The sequence below is a fragment of the Haemaphysalis longicornis genome, unplaced genomic scaffold (genome assembly GCF_048455015.1).
Source record: "Haemaphysalis longicornis isolate Haplotype H1 unplaced genomic scaffold, Haemaphysalis longicornis Haplotype H1 scaffold_4, whole genome shotgun sequence".
NCBI lineage: Eukaryota > Metazoa > Arthropoda > Arachnida > Ixodida > Ixodidae > Haemaphysalis > Haemaphysalis longicornis.
In genome coordinates this window covers 13,127,884-13,149,778 of record NW_027526361.1, presented here as the reverse complement: position 1 = coordinate 13,149,778, position 21,895 = coordinate 13,127,884, and the positions used below count along the sequence as shown (strand labels likewise).

Here is a 21,895-nt window from a genome sequence, read left to right as displayed (position 1 = left end):
CTGTGTGCGCGCGGTACGGTTGCTTTCTGGTGTCGGGTCCGGCTGGATGGGGCAATTTTTTTGTGGTGATGTTAAATAATTTCAGAGGAGTGTGGGTTCTTAAGGTGTGCGTCTGTTGGTTGGATTGAGTACTGTGTGCCAAACAAGCCCATGAGCTTATAAGTTTTTGGTAGACAAAGAGAGTAGTTCAGGCCACTGCCATTACAAAGCCTCTTAAGGGGTATATTGTCATGCTTTGCTTACATAGGAAATTTATGATGAAGTTGTACATGTTTCCTCCCACCAGTTAGTGAGGATTCAATCTTGTGTGACATCAAATGCCAGGTGTATGTCCAAAGGGATGACTTTGGTTTGTGCAGTGTGAGGGCTGTCACTGATTTTTTCATTTAGTTGTAGTATGCAGACCTGTTAGATACAAAGGTGATTTGATAAATTCAGTAAATTGTTATGACATGGGACCACCAATTGTGTGGTGATGTCATGGCTGTCAAGTACTAGTCTTATTTAGCTCAGGTTAGATATTTAGAAATGTGACATGATGTCATGTCTGACTTGCACTTTAAGTAAATGTGTGTATCACTCACGAAAATAGAATGTGAGAGCTGCATATATCAAAGCTGAAGCAGGTGTAGCTGGACTGTGCACTGTCGCTGAAGGCATGCAGGTTTCATTTTTAGATGAACAAATTTAAACGTGGGCACACATCACCTCATAGTAAAGCATGGTTTGACCCCCCGTTGAGGTCACCACTCTGGACATTGTGGAAAAATAAATGGCATTATCTTTAATGACAAAGGGAACCCTAGCTAATGCTAGTAGTGAGTAATTCAAGGACCGCGTTGGCATGAATGATCCTGTATTTTTATACAGTAATAGCTTATTAAAATTATTTTCTGTTGTTAATAATGCCATCTTGCTAATTTATGCTGTTATAGTGTAATGCATTTCAGGCGGGGAATTTTTCCAATTCATAACACGCCCGTGGTCATATCATCAAGGCTCTGCTGTGGTGCAGGCATTTTTAAGAGCCTATAGGTGGGCCCCCATCTCTGCCCAAGTCCATTTCTACGAATTGTGGATTGTGAAAAGAGTGTGCATGCATTTTTTCTCCTAAGCAAAGTGCTTAAATAAGGCAGTTGTGGCATGAGTAGGGATTCAGGCTCATGGGCCTCGGGGCTCCCTGCGATTCCTTACGTGGCCGTTCCTTGTTGCCGAGCTGCTGTGGCTACCAGTTGTGGATGCAGGGGTTGGGGGTTGCGGTATTCACTGCGCTGCAGACGGGCGAGGAGAAGCGCGACCCTGGTGACCCGGGCCTCATCACCAGCGGCCTGCAGCATGCCCACCAGAGGCCGCCGGGGGGCGGCCGCCAGTGCTGCAAGAAGGCGCGCATCTTCGCACCAGGTGTGCTGCTCCCACCTGGGCTCGTCTTTCGGCACTAGCTCGGGGAAGGGGGGCAGGCTGAGGGGAGAGCACATCTTTTCGAATTTCGCCTCGCCCGGCACATTGCCCACGTGCGGGGTCCTGACACCTGCGGAATTCCCGCCTGAACGTATTCCAGGTCCACCAGAACCCCATTTTCGGCAGCCCTTACATGGGCCACTTTAAATAAAGCTTGATCGCTCTCTCTTGCTCAAAGTTGCAGTTTATTGCTAGAGCTGCAGTACCGCCCTTTTTAGAAGTTGCTGCAACCCAAAATCAGATAGGGCGATAACTTATGACCGAGCTCTGGCCTTTCCAGCACAGTGGGAGGTGTTTGGAGGACCCTCCTGAAGATAAAACTGCTGGCTGAAATTTTGTCATCAACCAAGGAGCGAGCGTCAAATATGGTTTGTTAATGGTGGAAAGCCCAGGCACCAGATTCAGGTGGAATCGTTGCTGCAACTTTGGTTTTCCGCATTTTATTATTGCTACGATTCCAGTTCGGAAGCAGGGATACGGGAACTGCGATGATGCTAGCCTTGATCGGCTTGCTGAACTCAGCAAGGCGGTACTGTATCGGAATACCAAAGATGGAAATGAGTGTTAAAAAGGAATATATCCAATTAAACATTTCAGTGAGAATTGGAAGTTCTACTGTCTTTAGAATGTTGCTTGGTACTGGGGAGAAAGGGAACATGACAAGTTCTGCTGTGACCCCTGTTGATAACACTGAGAAGCCAGAGTAACGGAGCTTAACATGCACACTGAATGGCATGCCTACACACAAGTGGTTTACAGAAAAGCTGTGGCCTAAAGGCTTATCCATCAATTAATGTCAGCTCAAGAGAATGGACAATGAGCCATTGTCTGAGGAGTTAAAGTATAAATGACTGTGCACTGCTCCGTTTTTTGTATGGTTTACGTCCGTGTGCAGTTCTCGTGCACTTATCATTTTTAATTTTATCTTCCTGAAGAGGGGGTGCGAGAACTGGGTTGATATGGTAGCTGCCACAGTGGAGCGAAAACACATTACAGGCATCGGGGGGGGGGGTTGCAAGCAATGTATAGAGGAGCTTAAGTTCCAGCTCAGTGTTCAACGCTAGAGAGGCTGTTGTTTGCTTAGTCAGGAGGCGTGTTTTGAAGTTGTGCTGTTTGGAGAAAGGTTGTGACAGTGTTTGCACTCTGTCACCAGACGAGGACCCCATTGAAGTGACGGAACCATCAGGCCCCGAGGATGCCCTCTTTTCACCAGTGTACCAGCTCTTCAGCGGTGAGTCTCTGGAGCTGGATAGGGGGAGAGCCTTGCCTCTTTTGACAGTTTTACTAGGAAAACCTGGCAGGTGAAGTGTCCCTTGAACGGGCTAGGGGGCTGCCTAGTAGCTGCTTTCTAAGAGAGTTTTGCTTTGCTAGTCCTGTGAAATGCTTAACTGCTGGATAAAAAGCTATGAAGCCTTGTTTCACAGCCTGTAATTCCTGAAAAAAACACCTTAAGGGGGGACACTAGTCTTGAGGACCGAAAATTTGCCAGAAAATCACTTTTCTGTGTTAATTTTATATGCAGCCTACAGGTCCCAAAAAATGTACCTGCAAAATGTTATAGCAGTACCTTAAAGGAGCCATGAAGAGAAAATGCAAGTTGGTTTTATTCGAAAGATTTCGTGTTTTATAGTGCCCCCAGCGCTTGTCCGGATACAAACGATGCTTTATTCACTGACAAATTAAACAATTTAGGTTAAAATTTTGATTTTCCCGCTAAATCGTTTGTGTTCGGGGTCTGCAATGACATCACAGGAACCGACCACTCTGCAGCCTAGAATACCTTCATTCACGCATCCGCCGTACAGGGTCAAGACAAGTACACGCTGGCGCCGCCATTTTGGGTCGCTCGCTCGCCGCCGAAGCAAGTCATTGTGTCAAAACCGCTCTAAAATTATCGCCGCAAAGCGGTTTACTAAAGAATTTTGAATCATATTGTCTGTTTCGTGTTGCTAGGTCTCGTGGGAAACGAAAAGAACAACGCAATGAGCACGTTGGCCCAATCGCGGCGGCACGGGACCGTTGAAAGGTTGTCTCCACCCTGTATAGCGGTGTTGGTTTGTTCCCGCGTTTCTTTACGTTTCCCGAACCTAGATGGCGCCACCATACCGTGGCAAGCGTTTGGTTTGTTTTTGCCCGTATTTAAACGTGGCTTATTTTTGTTCTGGGAGAAAATATTCGTTCCCTGAAACAGTGCTTGCTCGACAAATGTGGTCACGTAAGACACCGTTGCTTGCGTCAATCGGCCAGTGTCGTCTGAGACAACCCCATGCCCCGTAGTGCTGTGCAGCTAAATCAAGCATGCTGTGCGCAGTACGAACAGCAGTACTCATCAGTACTTCTATGTTTACATGTGAGGTCGCGGGTTCGATTCCCGGCCGCGGCGGCCGCTTTTCTGATGGAGGCGAAAAGCAAAAACGCCCGTGTGTACGAGATTTCGGCGCACGTTAAAGATCCCCAGGTGGTCAAAATTAATCCGGAGCCCTCCACTACGGCGCGCCTCATCGCCTGCGTTGCGTCGGCGCGTTAAACCCCAATATCAATCAATGTTTACATGTGCTTTCGTAACTTCCACTGTTTGTCCCATCATTCTTATTCCTTTGTAAAGAATGCGCCCTAAATTTACGCGCAAATCGCTCGTTCGGCTAGTTTGTAAGCTCTACCTAATTTGCGTCTGCTTCTGCCGGCCTCCGCCAATCGCAGAGCTGAGCTCATGTGACATCATAGGTTCAGTTGCGGGAAATGAGCTGGTGGGTCGCATGGCCATTTCCTTTTTTCGTAATTATGTAGCTTATTTGACCGAAGTTTACGTTAAAAGTGGTGTCAGTATGATTCTAACGAGGCAATCTTTTGAATGAACCAAACTTGTGTTTTCTCTTCATGGCTCCTTTAAGTATTTACAAAGCTGTTGCCCTTTGAAGTCAGCTAAAATACAATTTTCACCTGTTTCCAAACTTTGTGCCTTGTTTTCTCAGAACCAATTTTTTTTTCCCCACAAGGTCAACTGTAGGGTACAAAATTTGGTATGTACTGGTCAGATTTGTATCATTTTTGCTTCATTCGAAAGCGCATGAACTGAACAGTGCAATAAAACCACAAAAGTATAGAATATTTTTGCTAGCATAAAATTATCTGCTGTTTGTTTTACGAAAACATTGGTGATTGATGACCTGACATTTAATAAGTTTATAGTATTTGCAGAAACAATGCTAAAATTACTGCTGTGGTATAGTTGCACTCCCTGGTCCTTCTACAGCTGAAAGGGATGAAAAGTATTTGAGTATTGCATAGGTAAATAATGAAAAAATTACTTAAAACAGAGTGGCATAGCATGTTGCACAACTCGAAACTTACACCATGTAGACAAAAACTGACTGCATATTTGTGCTCAGGATGTTAAAGTACACTTACAATGTAAATCTGAAGCTCGTAGGTTAAAAAATAACAAAAATGTCCTCAAGACCAGTGTCCCCCCTTAACGTAAAAACCAGAAAGTGACTTGTGGACTTGTATTTTTGATAGCATGGGTGTGAGTTGTTAGCTTAATCCTTGGCTCACCAAAGCAGCAGCCGATGGCTTGGGTGGTTGCTGCTGTGACTCATTCATGCATACCTTGCATTTAAAGGCGCATTCATTGGCAATACCATGGCCCAGAATCAATTTCTTAAGCGCTTTGCTGTTAGGAGGGGCCTTTAGGTCACTGTTGCGCATTCCCATGTGGGGTAATCTTAGTTGTGCTCGTGGAATTCTTTTTAAGGGCCAGTGTTGTTGAAGCATCCAATAGTCAAGTGGTTTTGATCGGTGGCCTACCGTTTTTTTGCTCAGTGCCTGTTTCAAGTGTGGCATTTGCATTTTCCAGAAGCGGACGCAAAGCTGGGCTTCCAGAGTCTGGCTGTTGATCCGTGCCCAAACTCTGAGGATGCTGAGGCCCTACCCGTCAGTGGTAAGTCTCGTATTGCTTGCCTGATTTGCCAGTACAGAGAGAAAGGAGGCTGTAGTGGCAGGTATTCTCTTCCGTTTCTGGCATGCATTATCTTGGAGTAGCTATTTATTCATTTAGCAGCTTGTGAGCCCTTTTCAATGCCCTGAGCTATGACAGTTGTTTTGCGATCCTGCACATTCTGCTCAAGGATCCAGGACAGTGCTTCCATTCAAATCTGACCATGGTGAGCAAGCACACTAACATCAGCATGCTGACATTGCACACACACCACATCTTCCAATTTTACTGTCACCGGTTAGCATCTCGGGATCAGCTTGCGTCACTTTGAACTGTTCTTTAGCATGCCCTCTCCTGCATCTGTGGATTTTCTTTGCTGCAGGCTTTATTTTTTAGCTGCCATGCTGGTGTTTGGTGGGATGTGTTGTACGGTAGCATTGGAATACCTTGTCACACAATGTCTTCGGCCCATTTAGGAAATATGGCACTCTTTGGGATTCTTTCTTGTGGATACTGGTGTGTTTTGTATTAGGTGATAACTCAAAGTGCAACAAAAAATGCCTCTCACAGCATTCATCTCTGATCAGTGGCCTTTCGCCGTTTGTCCTGATGCCACTGGCATAGCAGACAGCCGCTGTAAGGCCAACTGCACTCAAAACTTCAGCCTCTTGAAAACGTTATTTTCGTATAGCCTGCCCAAAAATACTGAAAGATACAAAATATGACAGCTGAAATACGCGTATCCACGGCGCAAACGGCCATCAAAAATCAGATTTTGAAACCAAAATTGAGAAAAGCGCGGCCATTATGACCAGGTTAAAGTGATGCTCCAGCCGGCAAGCGAGCGGCCACACGCAGCTGGCCGGCTGGAGGGAACCTGCGCAATGCTGTGCCCTCGCCGCAGCCCTAGGAGAGGCATGCCCCGCGGAGTTCAACCGGTTCTCTTGGCTGGCCATAAGAAAAAGCACAGGGCCGGCCGCAATGTCACTTGCGCTTAATGGCTGGTTGCACGGTCCGCTGGCAGGTGTGGCGCCACCTGCGACGGAGCTATTTTAAACACTTATAACTAATTAACCACGCATTTCATGGGGCTACCAGTTGGTTTGGTGGTACGTACTGTACATTGAAAGTAAATTTGGCTGAGGTTGAGTGCAGTTGGCCTTTAACTCTTACTTGAGGTTTATACTGTCGGTATCAACAACCGGTGATGCCAAGCTCTGAGGCCAGTGTGCTTTTTTCTAAGAATTTTGAGGTGCACGAAAAAGACCTAGGAGTTTCATATTTGTGCGTGTACGCTGCTAAGTCATGATTTCAAGGAGAGGAAACAAGGGTGCGCCACTGTCTTGCATCGCGTAATCACCAATTTCGAGTTGAAATCATCGTAACAGAGCAGCCACTGTCGATGTGATTGTTTGCATAAGTTGTGCTGGTGACCCACTATTTGATGTGATATTGATGGGAACTGAGCCCTGCCTAGCTGGCAGAATCAGTGGGGGCTCAGCATGCAGTTTTCCTCGAGGCTTATGCGCTGTGCGCTGCTGTGCAGAGCTGGAGTCATGTGACCAGCTGGTGGACCTCAAGTCCGATGGCCCCTACGTGGAGCAGGCAGCCGGAGTGTACACCGAGGACGCCACCGCAGACTGGGACACCTTCGACCCGTGGGTGTCCACTTGTCTGACTTCTCTGTTTTGTCCATGGGTGGCTAAAGTGAGACACAGTAGATTTCGCATCAGGCAGTCTTGTTTCTTGCACTGTGTGTGGGTTGTGAAACAGCGGCGTCACTGTTCAGGGCAGCCAACCAGCGTGACACAGACACCTAACTGCTGTCATCAGCACTTTGTGTTGTTGGCGTCAGTCAGCGCATGTCCTTGCTTGTGTGTTACTGGGTGGTGTGTTACCGTATAAACCAGTATATAGGTTGAGTTTTTTTCCAAAAAAGATCCGCACAGTTGTTGGCGTCAGTCAGCGCATGTCCTTGCTTGTGTGTTACTGGGTGGTGTGTTACCGTATAAACCAGTATATCGGTTGAGTTTTTTTCCAAAAAAGATCCGCACAAACGTCACCCCTCGACACACCTAACTGCAGGCGTCAAACAGGCACTCGGCGATGCGAGGATCGACTTCATAGTGATTCCGGGAGGAATGACCTTCAGCCGTTGGGACGTTGTCCTGAACAAGCCATTTAAGGACCGGCTCCACAAACTGTACAATGAGTGGATAGCTGGCGACAACTACAGGCCGGCTGCGAAGACGATCCCTCACGACCGTGTCAAGCTTATAGTCTTGCTCTTGGCAGTCACCCCCCGACGACATGCTTGCGCGAGCATTTAGGAAGTGCTCCATCACCAACGCACTCGACAGCACTGAAAATGATGCTCTGTGGGACGCTGACAGTGAGAAGCAGTCATCCTCGGACGACTCTGACAGCTCGGACGAGTGAATTCGGCAGGCGTACTTAGTGGCAGTGACGGATTGGCGTCGAAAATAAATTGTGTGTGCGTTTCTGTGCCGAATTATTATTTCTTTCTGTCAACTTTTTTCACCTCAGAGTAGGGGGTCGACCTATATACCAGGATGACCTATATTCCGGTCTATACGGTACATGGTGCCAGGGCACGACTCATCCAAATAGCATCTCCAATGTAGACACTAGGTGCCTTGAGACATTTGCCCAAAAATAAACTCTGAAAATGCCAAGCTGCAACTGTTGTCTAGTAAACACATAATTCATTAAAAAGCTCTTTTGCTGGGAATACTCATCCTTGGCAAATGGTCCGCGACTCACAAACACAAGGTGGCGTCCCAGCCATGCCCAGTATGCAGTCGCAGCTAGCCTGTGAAGTTCAGCACGATTGCCCGCCCCCGAGTCTTTTATGAGGCAGCCTGGCACCCCGTGTTCTCTGTGCAGCTACTACTTCATCAAGCACCTGCCTCCCCTCAGTGCGGAGATGCGTGCCCGCTGCCCAGCTCTTCCGCTGCGCACCCGGAGCAGTCCCGAGTTCTCGCTCGTCCTCGACCTGGTGAGCAGCCCACCAGATGGTGGCAGTTGCTCAGTGTACACCAGTTGCAAAACTCTTCATAGGCCCCCCCGTGCTGGGGCAGACTGGGAGGACAAGTTGACGAGCCTTCCATCTGTCAGCAGAAAGTTGAGCCATAGTACTTGTGGCTAGATAGAATAGGTGTTACCTTAAATAATTTAATGTCGTCTAATTTAAAAGGAAAACTTTATTTTATTAGGCTCTGTTATTAAGTAAATGCTTAGAAAGGTTTAGTTTTTGTTTCCTAGGGCCAGTACACTAGCCCCTCGGTTTCAAAGAAGCAGGGGTGTTTGCACGGCCCAATCCTGAAGCATTTTGCGATTGAAGAACTCTGGATTGGGATTGTGGCTTGTGCTGAGGGCACCTTTTTTTGCTGTCTGGGCAGGACGAGACCCTGGTTCACTGCAGCCTGGTGGAGCTGGAAGACGCCACTTTCACCTTCCCGGTCACTTTCCAGGAGGTCGAGTACAAGGTCAGTTGAGGGAAGGAGGAAGGCACGGCCGTGCGGAGGAGCCAAAGAGTGAGCCGTGGCGCCCTTGTTAACACAGGTGTACGTCCGGACGCGGCCGTTCTTCCGTGAGTTCTTGGAGCGGGTGTCCAAGATATTTGAGGTCATCCTCTTCACGGCCTCCAAGAAGGTCTACGCAGACAAGCTGCTGAATCTCTTGGATCCCGAGCGAAAGCTCATCAGGCAGGTGTCCCCTCCCTGCTTTGCAAATGGTCCCGGTGGAGGTGACGCACTTCGCGCAATGACAATCAGCATTTTATAAAGTTAAAAGTATGTTCAGCATGGCTCACTGTGAGGGTTGCCAGCCTTCCCCTTGTTGGGACACGTATTGCTGGTAGGTATAAAAATTGCGATTTTAAAAGTCTACGGCACTATCAGCAAAATCGTTGTAGGTTAAGGTGTTTTAAGTGATGCCCTTTCATTTGGAATGAAGAAAATATACTCAACAAAAATCGGTTATCTGTCCCTTTAATGAAGCCATGCAGACAAAACGCAAGTTTGGTTCATTCGAGAGATTGCCTCGTTAGAATCATACTGAGAGCACTTTTAACATAAACGCCGCTCAAATAAGCTAGATAATTAGGAAAAAAGGGAATGGCCATGCAACCCACTAGCTCGTTTCCTGCAACAACCTATGACCTCATATGCGCAGCTGTGCAATTGGCTGAGGCCGGCTGACGCAACTTAGGCAGGGCTTATAAGCTTTCCGAATGAGCTACAGTGTAGGCCGCTTATAACGTATGTCGTGAAAGTCTACAAGCGGAACCGCACTATAAACAAGAACATGCGCGGATCCAACCATATTTCAAGCTACCTTTCAATCACCCCCCCACATCTGACGCTGCTGCACCGTCTAAACCCTGAGCACGGCTTTAACTTGCGCTTATGTTTTTGAGGAATCTGCGTTTATTAAGAAGAACTGCGAGCTGGGCTTGTTGGTAAATGTTCATGGTGGGAAAAGCGCTACGGAGATGAGGACAAGCAAGTACACGGGACAAAGCGCTACTAGCAACTGAAAATTTATTACAGGAAAAAACATACGTATATACATGGAAGAGACGCCACCGTCATAACTTCCAAATTTACAATCTACCATATGACAAGATCCCGGCGCACCAACACCAAACATTCTATACATAATCAAACTGCACGTGTGCTGACAAGAACAAAACGCAACACATTTTATCAACCCTGGTTCAAAAAGGCATGCTCAGTGTCAGACAGCAAAACCGATGGTTGGCTAACACAGTCATTCCCTTCTTTCTTTATACGGAAGGCTTCTATTATTTCTCTCGTTAACCGTTTTTTGTGTTTATCAACAATTAACGTGTCACGCAGTTTTGGGCGGCACTTGCAGTCTCTGCAATGATTGGCTAAATGGGAATACGGTGACCCTTTTAGTGAACTCTGATGTTCGGGAAGGCGTACGTTCATGCAGCGGATAAGTATTAGATGGATTTTGATAAGTACGCAAGCCGAATTTCTTTTTTCATCTGCGCCTTTGCCTAGCGTTCGCAGGGCTGAAGGCGTTGTGCTGATGCGCAACGTACAGGTAGTGGAAACTTCGGGCATCGCAGCTGGACTTGCTATCTGCAGATGTTTAAAAAGGAAAAGGGTGGTTGCTTATCTGCACAATGCTCTAAGCGCAATAACTTACGGCGACCACAGAGTTGGGGGAGGGGGGGCTCGCTATTTTTAGAGGTGTGCTGAGAGCAAGGGCAGTTGAGGTTATCATGCCAGTGCAAGCGGAACACACAAACTGAAGGGTGCCTATGGGTGTTTTTTCTCTTTCTTTTTCTCGCTCTCTCACTCTTTTTTTTTTTTTTTTTTCCTCCTCCCTCCCCTGAGGCGAGATGGGAGTGCGGGCTGGGCTGCGTAAAATGGCTGAATGCACCTGTCTTTCGTTATTGCGACCCTAGAGGATGGCCCAGCTCGACCGGTGAAAAAAACGCACTATAAACGGTATGGTGCTTCGGGAAACCGCATTTTAGGCAATATGTAGGGGTGTGCGAATATCAATTTTTTAAATTTCGAAGCGAATTCGAATAATAAAAACAAAGTTCGAATCGAATCGAATATTTTTCGAATATTTTTCGAATACGAATACTTATGTTTTTTTGTAAAATTAATGTTTTCACCATCTAGAGACACAAAAACTGCAACTTCATTGCACAACAAATCGCACAAAGCAAAATTAGGAATTACACAATACCATTGCACTCAACAGATTAAGGTCTGCACTCAACAGATTAAGGTCTGCACTCACTTAAATGTTAACATGGAGAAAGGTTAACTGCTCGACATGTTCGGGGAGCAGTGACAACCTCCTGCTCGTCACCACTTTACCAGATATCGAAAACAGCCGCTGAGACACTAGTAGCTGGCATGCCCGAGCCCGTGCACATTGCCGCGCGCTGATACAGTAAAATCTTGATTATACTAATCTCGCGGGACTGCGAAAAATATTCGTATCATCCGAAATTCGTATGAACCAACACAGACCAAAAAATTTAGCGCTGAAAAAAGTTTTCGTTTATTTCTTTTCCTACTTTTGCGTGAAGAAATTCGTGATTTTTCTGCTTTTTTTAACCCCCTTGTCGCAAAGCAGTCCTTTCTGGAGCACGTAAAGCTTCGCGCTCGTCTCCTCACTCAGTGTGCCCAAACTCGCTACACGCCGCAACAGCCAAGCGTGAACCGCATGGTGCGGTTTTGCACGCGATTCGCTCGGCTCGGCTCTGCGAGCGCTGTATTTTCACGCCCACATCGACGATTTCGCGCCCGCGGTAGCGCCTACCTCGGTCAGAAAATGACGCAGTACGCGCGCGGCAGAATGGAGGAGCCTAACTACTTGCGATGAGATCGAGACAGCCGGCTTGGCTCCGCCAGAGACGGTTAGGCTTAGCACCCCGGCAAATATTTTATGGGCGCTTTCACTAGCGGCGCGGATGATGTTTTGTAGTACCGTTATCGCATGAATTATCAGCTCCTTTACCGCACAAGCAACTTCGTGTCTCCCTTGAGCCGCATTTTAAAGAGCGGTTAGAAGCGGTCGCTCGAGCGCCCGCGCCACTTCGCGGCTGGAGCCGACGCCATGTTGACGTCGCCGGCCGCGCCGCGCGCAGCGTGGGGGTGGTTTCGCGGCGGTGTCAGCGCGTTGGGCGTGCGCAGAGCGTTTTCGCGAGCAGAAAACAACAGCCCGGCCGTTTCTGGAGAAAGAGTGACAAACAGGGGAGCAAGAGCCGTCACTTGCTCGTTCAGCAGTCGGGTGCCTCGCCGGCTCGTTCGTACCTTCCGCCGGGCCGCGCAGGTCCGTTCGTAACAGCCGAAATTTTTCCCATTGCGAACGATGCAATTTCGCCGGGACTTTTCGGAAATTCGCATCATCCCGAAATTCGCACCCCCAGAATCGTAACAACGAGAGTCCACTGTAAATAAACACCGATACAGACACGCTCTGAATTTTTTTTTTTTTTTTTAGTTTTGGGTGGTTCGAATATTTCGAACAATAAAAGTGTCGTTCGAATCGAATCGAATACCAAAAAATTCGAATCGAATATTCGAAGTTTCGAATATTCGCACACCCCTAGCAATATGCTTATGCATTGAGTTCTATGGGAAGCCTACCGGTGGCCAGAAAAACCCGCATTACCGTATTTTGCGAAATTTTCAGAATGCGAAAATTTCGGTTGCAAAGTAGGGGTGCGGTTAATACGCGGGGTTTTTCCTTTAGTGCAGCTTCACGGCAGTGCACGTTGTGCCATGAATATCCTACGCAGTAACACTGACTAAGCCTTCCATGGCAGCGATTGCGCAAAACATACAAGGACACGGAAGAAAAAACAAGGACGAGCGCACTCTAGCAACTGAATTATATTAGTTCGACGAAAGACCTATAAACCCACGAACCTGCACAACATCACACAAAAAATTCTCTACAGCACTGAGAATTGTGAAATACAGTGAGTGAATTGTGACTTTCATCTTGTAGTCAGTGTGTTCTACTTGCTATATACAGTCTACGCTCATTACAACGGACCCTCTTAATCTGGAAAAAAACGTCCGCTGTAGCCGAAGTATGCAGTATCCGACCGGAGTCGGGGATGGGGGGCAGGAGGTATACTAGCGCAAAAGTAACTTTGACCAGTACTGCACATACATGCGACAGACGCTGTTCTTTCTATGCGCCTGCAGCTCCTCTGCACAGCGTTCACGTGGGGAAAAGAATCACCTAAAAACCCTGTTTCCGAAGCTTAGCACCGGCACTTGGAAAAGGCCTAGCACATGCGGTCGAGTATGTAAAGACGCACGATAAGCTGAGCAAAGAAAGCAAGAATATAACAAGGAGCAATTACTAACCCGCTATAAAATCAGTCGTAGCCAGCAGAATCAGCTAGGCTCTTTAAAACTCTTCGTGACGAGGCACCGTTCATCAAGCAAATCGGATCACTGCTTGACGTTCCCCCAAGGCAGCTTCTGCATTTCTTATAATTATAGTCTGGGCATTGAAGCAGCTGATACGAAATAATCTGATGGACAGTTGTAAATGTTGAAAGTTCTACCAGTTGGACTGTGCACGGCCACCGGCAGAATGCACACAATGGGTGGGAGCCAACCTCCTACTTTAGGAATTTCGTACCTTTTCCACCAGACGGAACGCGAACGATGCATGCGTGGGAATAATAAATGCTGAGTGTCACTGAACCTGAGTTCTTTATTACATAAAAAACCTGTGAAGATGGAGGGCAGACTCGACTCCGAGTGAGTCGCTTTGCGTATGCGAAAGCGCTGTTGTTCTATCTCACCAGTCGCGTTTATCTGCAATGGCCTTGTTCTTGACGGTCGAACGGACCGTCTGCTTAGATAGGCCTGTACTTTTAACGATGTCGGCCTGTTTTTCGTCGTGTTCGACAGCATTAATCATGCTTAGTTTATTCGTCAGTGAAATCAGCTAGCCTGCCGCTCATGCCGCTGGTCGCACAAAAAAAAAAGTCAGCGGCACTGGCTTGGCTTGGCTGCGCCAACGGCCCGGCTGCCGACAATGTTGCCAGACACAAGTTTCCTTGCCAAAATAAACAAAGAAAAAGCATATCGGGTGCCGGCCCCACGGAAGTCGGCTATAAACATTCAGTCAAAACAATTTTTGCCTAAAATTTAGTCTGTTGTAGCCAATAGTCTGCTATAGCCGGGTCCGTTGAGAGCGGAGTGGACTCCACTTAAAATGCATGGGGACCAAGCAAACCAACAGAAATGGTCTGTTGTAACCGGAAGTCCGTTGTTGCCGGATCAGCTGTAACGAGCCTAGACTGTATATGCTTTTTCTGTCTACATAGTATGTGATGTGTTGCTTGGGCAGTAGCTTTGGTGCAGCCTTTCCTGTATTAAATGTGCAGGCAATACGCGAGGAATGTTTTTCTTTTTTTTCTTCTTCGGCGGAGTGAAACTGGGGATGCGAATTGTATGCAGGGGCGGGTTATACGCGCGGAAATACGGTATATCCGGCCCCGCACTATAAGCAGTTACGTTATAAATGGTCTACACTGTATGCACGCTTGAATTTAGGGTGCATTCTTTTTATAGCATTAATGCTGGGGTAAACAGTGGAAGTTACGAAAGTACACGTAAATGTGGAAGTATTGATGCATACTGCTGTTAGTACTGCGCGCACTATGCTTGTTTCAGCTGCACAGCAGTGCGGCACTTTGGGGAGCTCTCGGACAACACTGGCCAATTGGCGTAAGCGACAGTGTCTTATGTGACCATATTTGTCGAGTGAACACCATATTTCACAAAACGATTATTTTCTACCTTAACAAAAACAAGCCAGGTGCAAATACAGTCACAAACAAAGCAAAGGTAGAAAACACGCGGTATGGTGGTGCCTTCTAGGAGGACTGACGGTCGCCTAATGGCGCACTAGGTTTCGCTTGAAGACCTATTCTTGTGAAATCGTTGTAGACGTCATGAATACACACGATTTGGCGGGAGAATCAAAATTTTAACTTAGCGTACTTACCCGATTCTAACGTGCACTTTTTTTCCGGAAAAATTGGCCGAAAAATCGCGTGCGCGTTAGAATGGGATACGAAACCGAAACTGCCAGAACAGTGGAAATTTCGTCCTACCCATCGCCATTGCCATCTCAAGATGGTGCCAAAGCTTTTAGCAATGATTTTTCGGACGCAGGAAGCCTAGGCGCCTAGGCTTTGTTCTATTGGCGTTCACACAAATCGTCAAATCGTTCCACTCGCACGCTTGCTAATAGCAATGGCAGTAGCAGCAACAAAGGTGCGCCGCTTCCACGAGTGGCTTACAAGAGGCTCCCACGCGTTCACAACTAGCGGTCGGCTGAACCGTGCGCCTCTGGAGTCGCTCGCGGGATGGACGTGCGAGGCGTGGGCCACGATACGATCGACCATGGTTGAACGTTCGTTCAGAAGTGTGGCGTCGCGAACGCGCTTGACGGCACCGAGGACGAGATGTTGCGGTCAGTGGAAGACGACAAGGAGCTCTCCGAGAGCAACGAGTGAGATGAGCGAGATTACTTCGGGAAATAAATCGCCTGTTTCTTTTGCATTAGTTTTTCTTGATCACAAAGTTCCATGCGCGTTACGATCAAAAGTTTTTTTTTTTAATTGGGTGCGCGTTAAAATTGGGGGCGCATTACGATCGGGTAAGTACGGTAAATTGCTTATTTTCTCAGTGACTAAAGCATCATTTGCACTGTAAAACACAAAATCTTTCGAATAAAACAAACTTGTATTTTGTCTGCATGGCCCCTTAAAGCTAGCACTTAGCTAATTGGGTTGGAAATTCTGTTCGTTCAGTTCTCTGACCACTTGTAAGGCTCACTGAAATAATGGCTGCTGTGTGACCATGTCTGCTTGCTGTCAGCTCCAAACCTCTCCCAGAAGAGACCTGGCTGTCTAGGAAGCGGCCCAAGTGCTCAAGAGAACTTGCTGTGAAACCTTGTTAAAGGGGCCATGAAGACAAAATACAAGTTTGGTTCATTAGAAAGACTGCTCTGTCGTGATAACAATGATACCGATTTCATCGCAAACTTCGGGAAAATAACGGAGATATTAAAGAAAACGTGTGGAGGAGTGGCGACTCGCTAGCCAATTTCTGGCAACATTTCTATGACGTCAAAGAATCTTGTTTGGGCGATTGATGGCGGCTGAACTGATCAATCGCCAGGACACATGACTGGACGATTGTAGTGGGCTACTAGTTCCGTTTGATCGAATCACTTGAATGCTAACCTGCAGTTAAGACACTGAAAATTGTTTTTAATGACGGCCCATATGACTTCACTCGTGCCGATAACATGTCACTGTGGCGCAAAATTTGAAAGTTCTTACGTATTTCTTGCGTTTTTATCGGTTAAAAACGTTTTTCGTGACCGGAATGGAGCTGAGTGAGGTACTGAAGCCTAACTCTTTCAAGTTAACCAAAGTTATATTTTGTCTTCATGGACCCTTTAATGCAGATCTAGAAAGCAACTTCCAGTTTTTGCACTAGTTTTTGCACTATGTTTAAGGGGCCATGCAACACTCTTGAGCAGCTCAAGTCAACCTGCGGGGCATTTAGATTACATTGCCAGAAATACCTGAGCCAAATATTATGCGTGCACATGGAGCGGTGAGTGCACAAATCACTGTGAAAGACGTGGAAAAACCAACCGCGCTCTCTTCAATTTTCCTCATTATGCACCCCTGGCATGGCCTAAATGATGTCACTGCAGCTATGGCTGACCTATTGGCTATCGCTGGTCAACTTTGCGGCTTATTTCTCGCATTTCCTGTGACGTCAGCGCTGTGTACCAACCTCTTCTGTGCCTGAACCTGTTTGCATAGTTTTGGCGTTTTGTGTTTTGAGTGCGTGCGGAGTTTGAGTGACTATCTTAATACTCCCTTTTCAACGAGACCACTCAACAACAAATGTTTATTGCTTCAAAGACGCTCTCCCAGCCTGAGCACGCGCTTGCGAGCAGGCAGCCATGCCTGCTTTTTTGTGGCACCAAACCGGAAATAGACCCCTCCACGTTGCGGAAAAAAAGAGAAAACTCCCTGGCCTGTGATATATTGAAGACCGCTGAAAAGAACACCGCAAGCCGTTCCTCTCTCCAGGAGAGAGCACGCAGCTGTCGTCGTGTTGTCCACGGTCGAGTTGAGAGGAAACATTTATGCGCGATTTCTCATTGTGTGTAGTTTCGGTGATAGTGAATGGATTTTCATAATACTTGCGGGAGGAGATTGCTGGGACAATAGACTTTACCTCAAAATACATTCGGTGCAGTCGATGGGAGGTGCTGCGGGGTCCCTTTAAAGAGAAAGCATGCACATTGAACAGCTGGTTGGTTAAGGACTCTATTCAAGCATCACATGCGTCAGTGTGCTCTCCCGCTGAACGTTGCCGTACTGCAAAACCTGTTCTGCCGCCATTCTAATCACTACATAGCTGTGGCGTCTGTTTCAATGTTTCATCCAGGGACCATGAGTTCTTAAAGAAATTTTCAGGGAACCATCGGTCTTTTATATATTTTTTTAACTACTGCGAATAGCGCTACTGAAAAAATTTGGCGGGGCTACTTGTTGAAAAAGCAAATTTTCTCGTCTTTTGTTAAAGGAGCCATGAAGAGAAAACACAAGTTTGGTTCATTCAAAAGATTGTCTCGTCAGAATCATACTGACACCACTTTTGACGTAAACTTCGCTCAAATAAGCTACATAATTAGGAAAAACGGGAATGGTCATGCGACCCACCAGCTCGTTTCCCGCAACAGAACCTGTGATGTCACATGGGCTAAGCTCTGCGATTGGCGGAGGCTGGCAGAAGCAGACGCAAATTAGGTAGAGCTTACAAACTAGACGAACGAGCGATTTGCGCTTAAATTTAGGGCACATTCTTTACAAAGCAATAGGAATGATGGGACAAACAGTGGAAGTTACGAAAGCACATGTAAACATAGAAGTACTGATGCGTTCTGCTGTTTGTACTGCGCACAGCATGCTTTGGTTTAGCTGCACAGCACTATGGGGCTTGGGGTTGTCTCAGACGACACTGGCCGATTGACGCAAGCAACGGTGTCTTACGTGACCCCATTTGTCGAGCGACCACTGTTTCAGGGAACGAATATTTTCTCCCAGAACAAAAACAAGCCAGGTTTAAATGCGGGCAAAAACAAACCAAACGCTTGCCACGGTATGGTGGCGCCATCTAGGTTACGGAACGTAAAGAAACGCGGGAACAAACCAACACCGCTACAGGGTGGAGACAACCTTTGAACGGTCCCGTGCCGCCGCAATTGGGCCAACGGGCTCAACGCGTTATTCTTTTCGTTTCCCACGAGACCTAGCAACGCGAAACAGACAATATGATTCAAACTTCTTCAGTAAACCGCGTTGCGGCGATAATTTTAGCGCGGTTTTGACACAATGACTTGCTTCGGCGGCGAGCGAGCAACCGAACATGGCGGGGCCAGCGTTACGTGTCTCTACCCTGTACGGCGGATGCGTGAATGAAGGTACTCTAGGCTGCAGAGCGGTCGGTTCCCGTGATGTCACTTGGGACCACGAAAACGCACGATTGAGCGGGAAAATCAAAATTTTAACCTAAATTGTTTAATTTCTCAGTGAATAAAGCACCGTTTGTATCCGGACAAGCGCTGGGGGCACTATAAAACACGAAATCTTTCGAATAAAACCAACTTGCATTTTCTCTTCATGGCTCCTTTAAGTCAGTCATCGGTATGCAAAGATGTGTGCAATGGCTCGCACCACGTTGAACCATTTGTAGATACTTCTGTGCGCCAAAAACTCGTATTTTTCAAAATAATTTAATGCTTGGCTCAAGTTACACGAGCGTCCTATACGAGCGTCTATATACAGTATAGACGGGTGTGGGATCAATGTGACACAGCTCCTGATGGAGGGCTTTTACAGATTTCTGCTTTCTAGCTTCAGACATTAAAACTGCAAGTGGGAAAGGGGATGGAGAGGCACATATAGTGCATTAAATACTTTCGGGCACAGAACTTGTGCCTCAGCTGTGAACTTGCTTGATATTATTGCCTGACTGCGAGTGCTGCTGTTCCTTGGTTGTTCCAGGGTATGTGTTCGATTAGGATGCCCTCAATCCTTTCCAGGTTTCGGCTGTTCAGGGAACACTGTGTCTGTGTCAGTGGCAACTACATCAAGGATCTCACCATTCTGGGCAGAGACCTGGCCAAGACTATCATCATTGACAACTCACCGCAGGCATTCGGCTACCAGGTGATCAGTGAAACCTTCTGAACGGGCACCTCCTTTATTTTTTTTTTAAATGTCAAGGACACTTGTATTCAACATTGAACTCTCTGTAGGCAGCTTTGCAACAATTTCTGTTGTGTCTTTGTGATTGGCCAGTCACATCTGTGATAAGCGCATGGCAGCCAGCAATGTCTTGTGAGCACTGGAAAGTGAGACTTTACGACTCTGGGTCGCAGCAGCTCGAAGCACAGGGTTTGGGGCGGTAATATCTGTACAAGAACATACACCACACTGGGATTGATTGGTAACGGAGGATTTGTGTAGGCACTCGTTGGTGTAGGAAAAATATTGCAGATTGGATTATGATGTTGGGGAAGTTAGCTCAATTCATTTGCAATGAGTCCTTGTTAAACAAATCCGTTGAAATTTGGTTATTCTCAAGTCCCGCAGTCGGACTTGATGTGTGCTGTGCTGTCTGAACTTTTGTGAGGGGTATTCTATATCAAGGTGAGCAGCCTCAACAATGTTTTGAGCCCAAGCCATTGGAATCCACCTCTATCTATTGTTTCCCTGGAAGCATAAGCACCTTGTGAGAGTTCCCAGTAGCGCTAGAGTTGTCTTTGCGGTTCAATTGCTCTGGATACAGAAAATTCGAGCGAAGCGAACTGTGAGGACGAAGTTGGGGATGAAAAAACATAGCGATGAAGTGTCGCTGCTCTCACGGTGTGCCTTGGTCCCTTGTGGCTGCAGCTGGAGAACGGCATCCCCATTGAGTCATGGTTCATGGACAGGAATGACCGGGAACTCCTCAAGCTCCTCCCGTTCCTCGAAAGCTTGGTATCCATGGTGAGTCTCGAGTGCAGGTGTATTCCTCGCTGCCACACTTGTCCCCTCTTTCAACAATGAATACGGAGAAAGAAGGTATAACGGAACACTGTAAAATGTTACACCAGCTGAATTCACCCAGATACTACAGTGTCTTTTGCTGCAGCCCTTTGTTGCAGATGTTGGGCCAGGTGCGTAGTTGGTCCTTTTGTGCCTTGTGGGTCTGCCTGCCACACAGTGTTGTGCATTACAGGGAATGCCTTCACGAGGGGCATTGGGGCAAGCATGGCTAAAAACAATACCAAAAGATTTTGCTGCTCTCTCTCGCCAAATGGACAGCTTGAGTTGTTCCGAGTCCCTTTTGGAAAAAAAAGTTGAATTAAAATGCTAAATAAACAAAAGTTGACGAATAATACAGCTGCCACGACTGAAAAAGCATAGATATAGGTAATGAGGCATGTACATTCTGATTGCGTTAAGGGAAAGAAAATACTTCAAAGGACAAAGAGGTACTTCATACAAGTAGCGAATGGGAGAGCATTAACATCCAGTTGAACGCTGCTGAGTGCCCAGTTGGACATCCTAGAGCATTCTGTGCCATGTGAAATGACCTGGCTTGCTGGTCACCGCTGTGCCTCTGAACAAAAAGGGCCGAAGTAGGGCACAGTGCCCCATCGGGAACTTACTGACTGCTTTTCTAAAAGGTTGCTTCCTTTTTTCTTTTTTCTTCCCCCCCTCCCCTGCTCAATGAGCTACAGTCGAATCCTGCTACAACGAAATTGACGGGACGTGCGAAAAATTTCGTTGAAGCCAACAGACCACGGAAAAACCAGAAAAATAGCCCCGTATGTTTCCGCATCATTGGCAGCATAATACGATGTTTAGAAAAAGGAGTGACATGCAATAACGTCATGTTTATTCAGATAACAAGCATACCAATGGTTGTGTTTTTTCATTGCACGCAAAGAACGCGTTACGGAGGGGGGTGAAGAAATGCAGGCGCAGAACATATTGCTGTACAACAAGGCGTGTCCACCGAGCTGATTACTTGCAGATAGCTGCTAGGCCGTTGGAAGCCCCCCTCTCGCTTGTGGCAGGAGCAGTGCCATTATCTTATCCTCTGACAGGGCACGGCAGCTAGTGACCACCCGCCGCGGTGGCTCAGTGGCTAAGGCGTTGCGCTGCTGAGCACGAAGTCGCGGGTTCGATTCCCGGCCGCGGCGGCCGCTTTTCTGATGGAGGCGAAAAGCAAAAACGCCCGTGTGTACGAGATTTTGGCGCACGTTAAAGATGCCCAGGTGGTCAAAATTAATCCGGAGCCCTCCACTACGGCGCGCTTCATCGCCTGCGTTGCGTCGGCGCGTTAAACCCTACAATCAAACAATCAATCAAATCAGCTAGTGACCTTGGCAGGCAAGACGCGCACGCTTGCATTTAACATGACCGCGCGCTCGCGACTAAGATAGGATGGCTTGACTTCAAGACCAAACACGCAAACATGATTTTTGCTCATGGCTATGAGGAATGGTAGAAGGAAAACGGCAAGGACTGCTCACAACAGATACATGACGGCACCGCGCCAGCAGCGGAGCACATTCGTGCGATTTCAACTGGGTACAGATTGGCTGTAGCTCCGGCTTGGCGAACCGGCCCGCCGCTTCATGTAAAGACGGCCAGCCACATCGTTATTACCGTCAAACAATGGCGTCCGCCTATGAGTTTTTTTTTTTTGGTGGCGGTGTGGGCGCACCGCGCATGTTTTCGGTGAAACTAAGCGTCCTGAATGTATAAAAAGCTACAGATAGCTGGCGCTATGCTTATTTTATTGTAAAATAATTGTTCAAACCCAGCCCAAATCATTGAAAATTTCGTTAAAGCAAGCC

At 47.2% G+C, this 21,895-nt stretch overlaps 1 protein-coding gene across 2 annotated transcripts in view; it reads left to right on the top strand.

The window, feature by feature from the left end:
• The window catches only part of LOC144178273 (CTD small phosphatase-like protein 3), a 36,124-nt gene that overhangs the window by 5,585 nt on the left and 8,644 nt on the right, over positions 1 to 21,895 (top strand). For both annotated transcript variants that reach the window (XM_077706007.1, XM_077706008.1), the window contains exons 3-11: positions 1,278 to 1,401; positions 2,612 to 2,689; positions 5,315 to 5,398; positions 6,942 to 7,053; positions 8,303 to 8,414; positions 8,818 to 8,904; positions 8,981 to 9,123; positions 19,085 to 19,211; positions 19,938 to 20,033. In XM_077706007.1, coding sequence (XP_077562133.1) covers positions 1,278 to 1,401; positions 2,612 to 2,689; positions 5,315 to 5,398; positions 6,942 to 7,053; positions 8,303 to 8,414; positions 8,818 to 8,904; positions 8,981 to 9,123; positions 19,085 to 19,211; positions 19,938 to 20,033 — 963 coding nt within the window. The remainder of the gene's footprint in view (positions 1 to 1,277; positions 1,402 to 2,611; positions 2,690 to 5,314; positions 5,399 to 6,941; positions 7,054 to 8,302; positions 8,415 to 8,817; positions 8,905 to 8,980; positions 9,124 to 19,084; positions 19,212 to 19,937; positions 20,034 to 21,895) is intronic.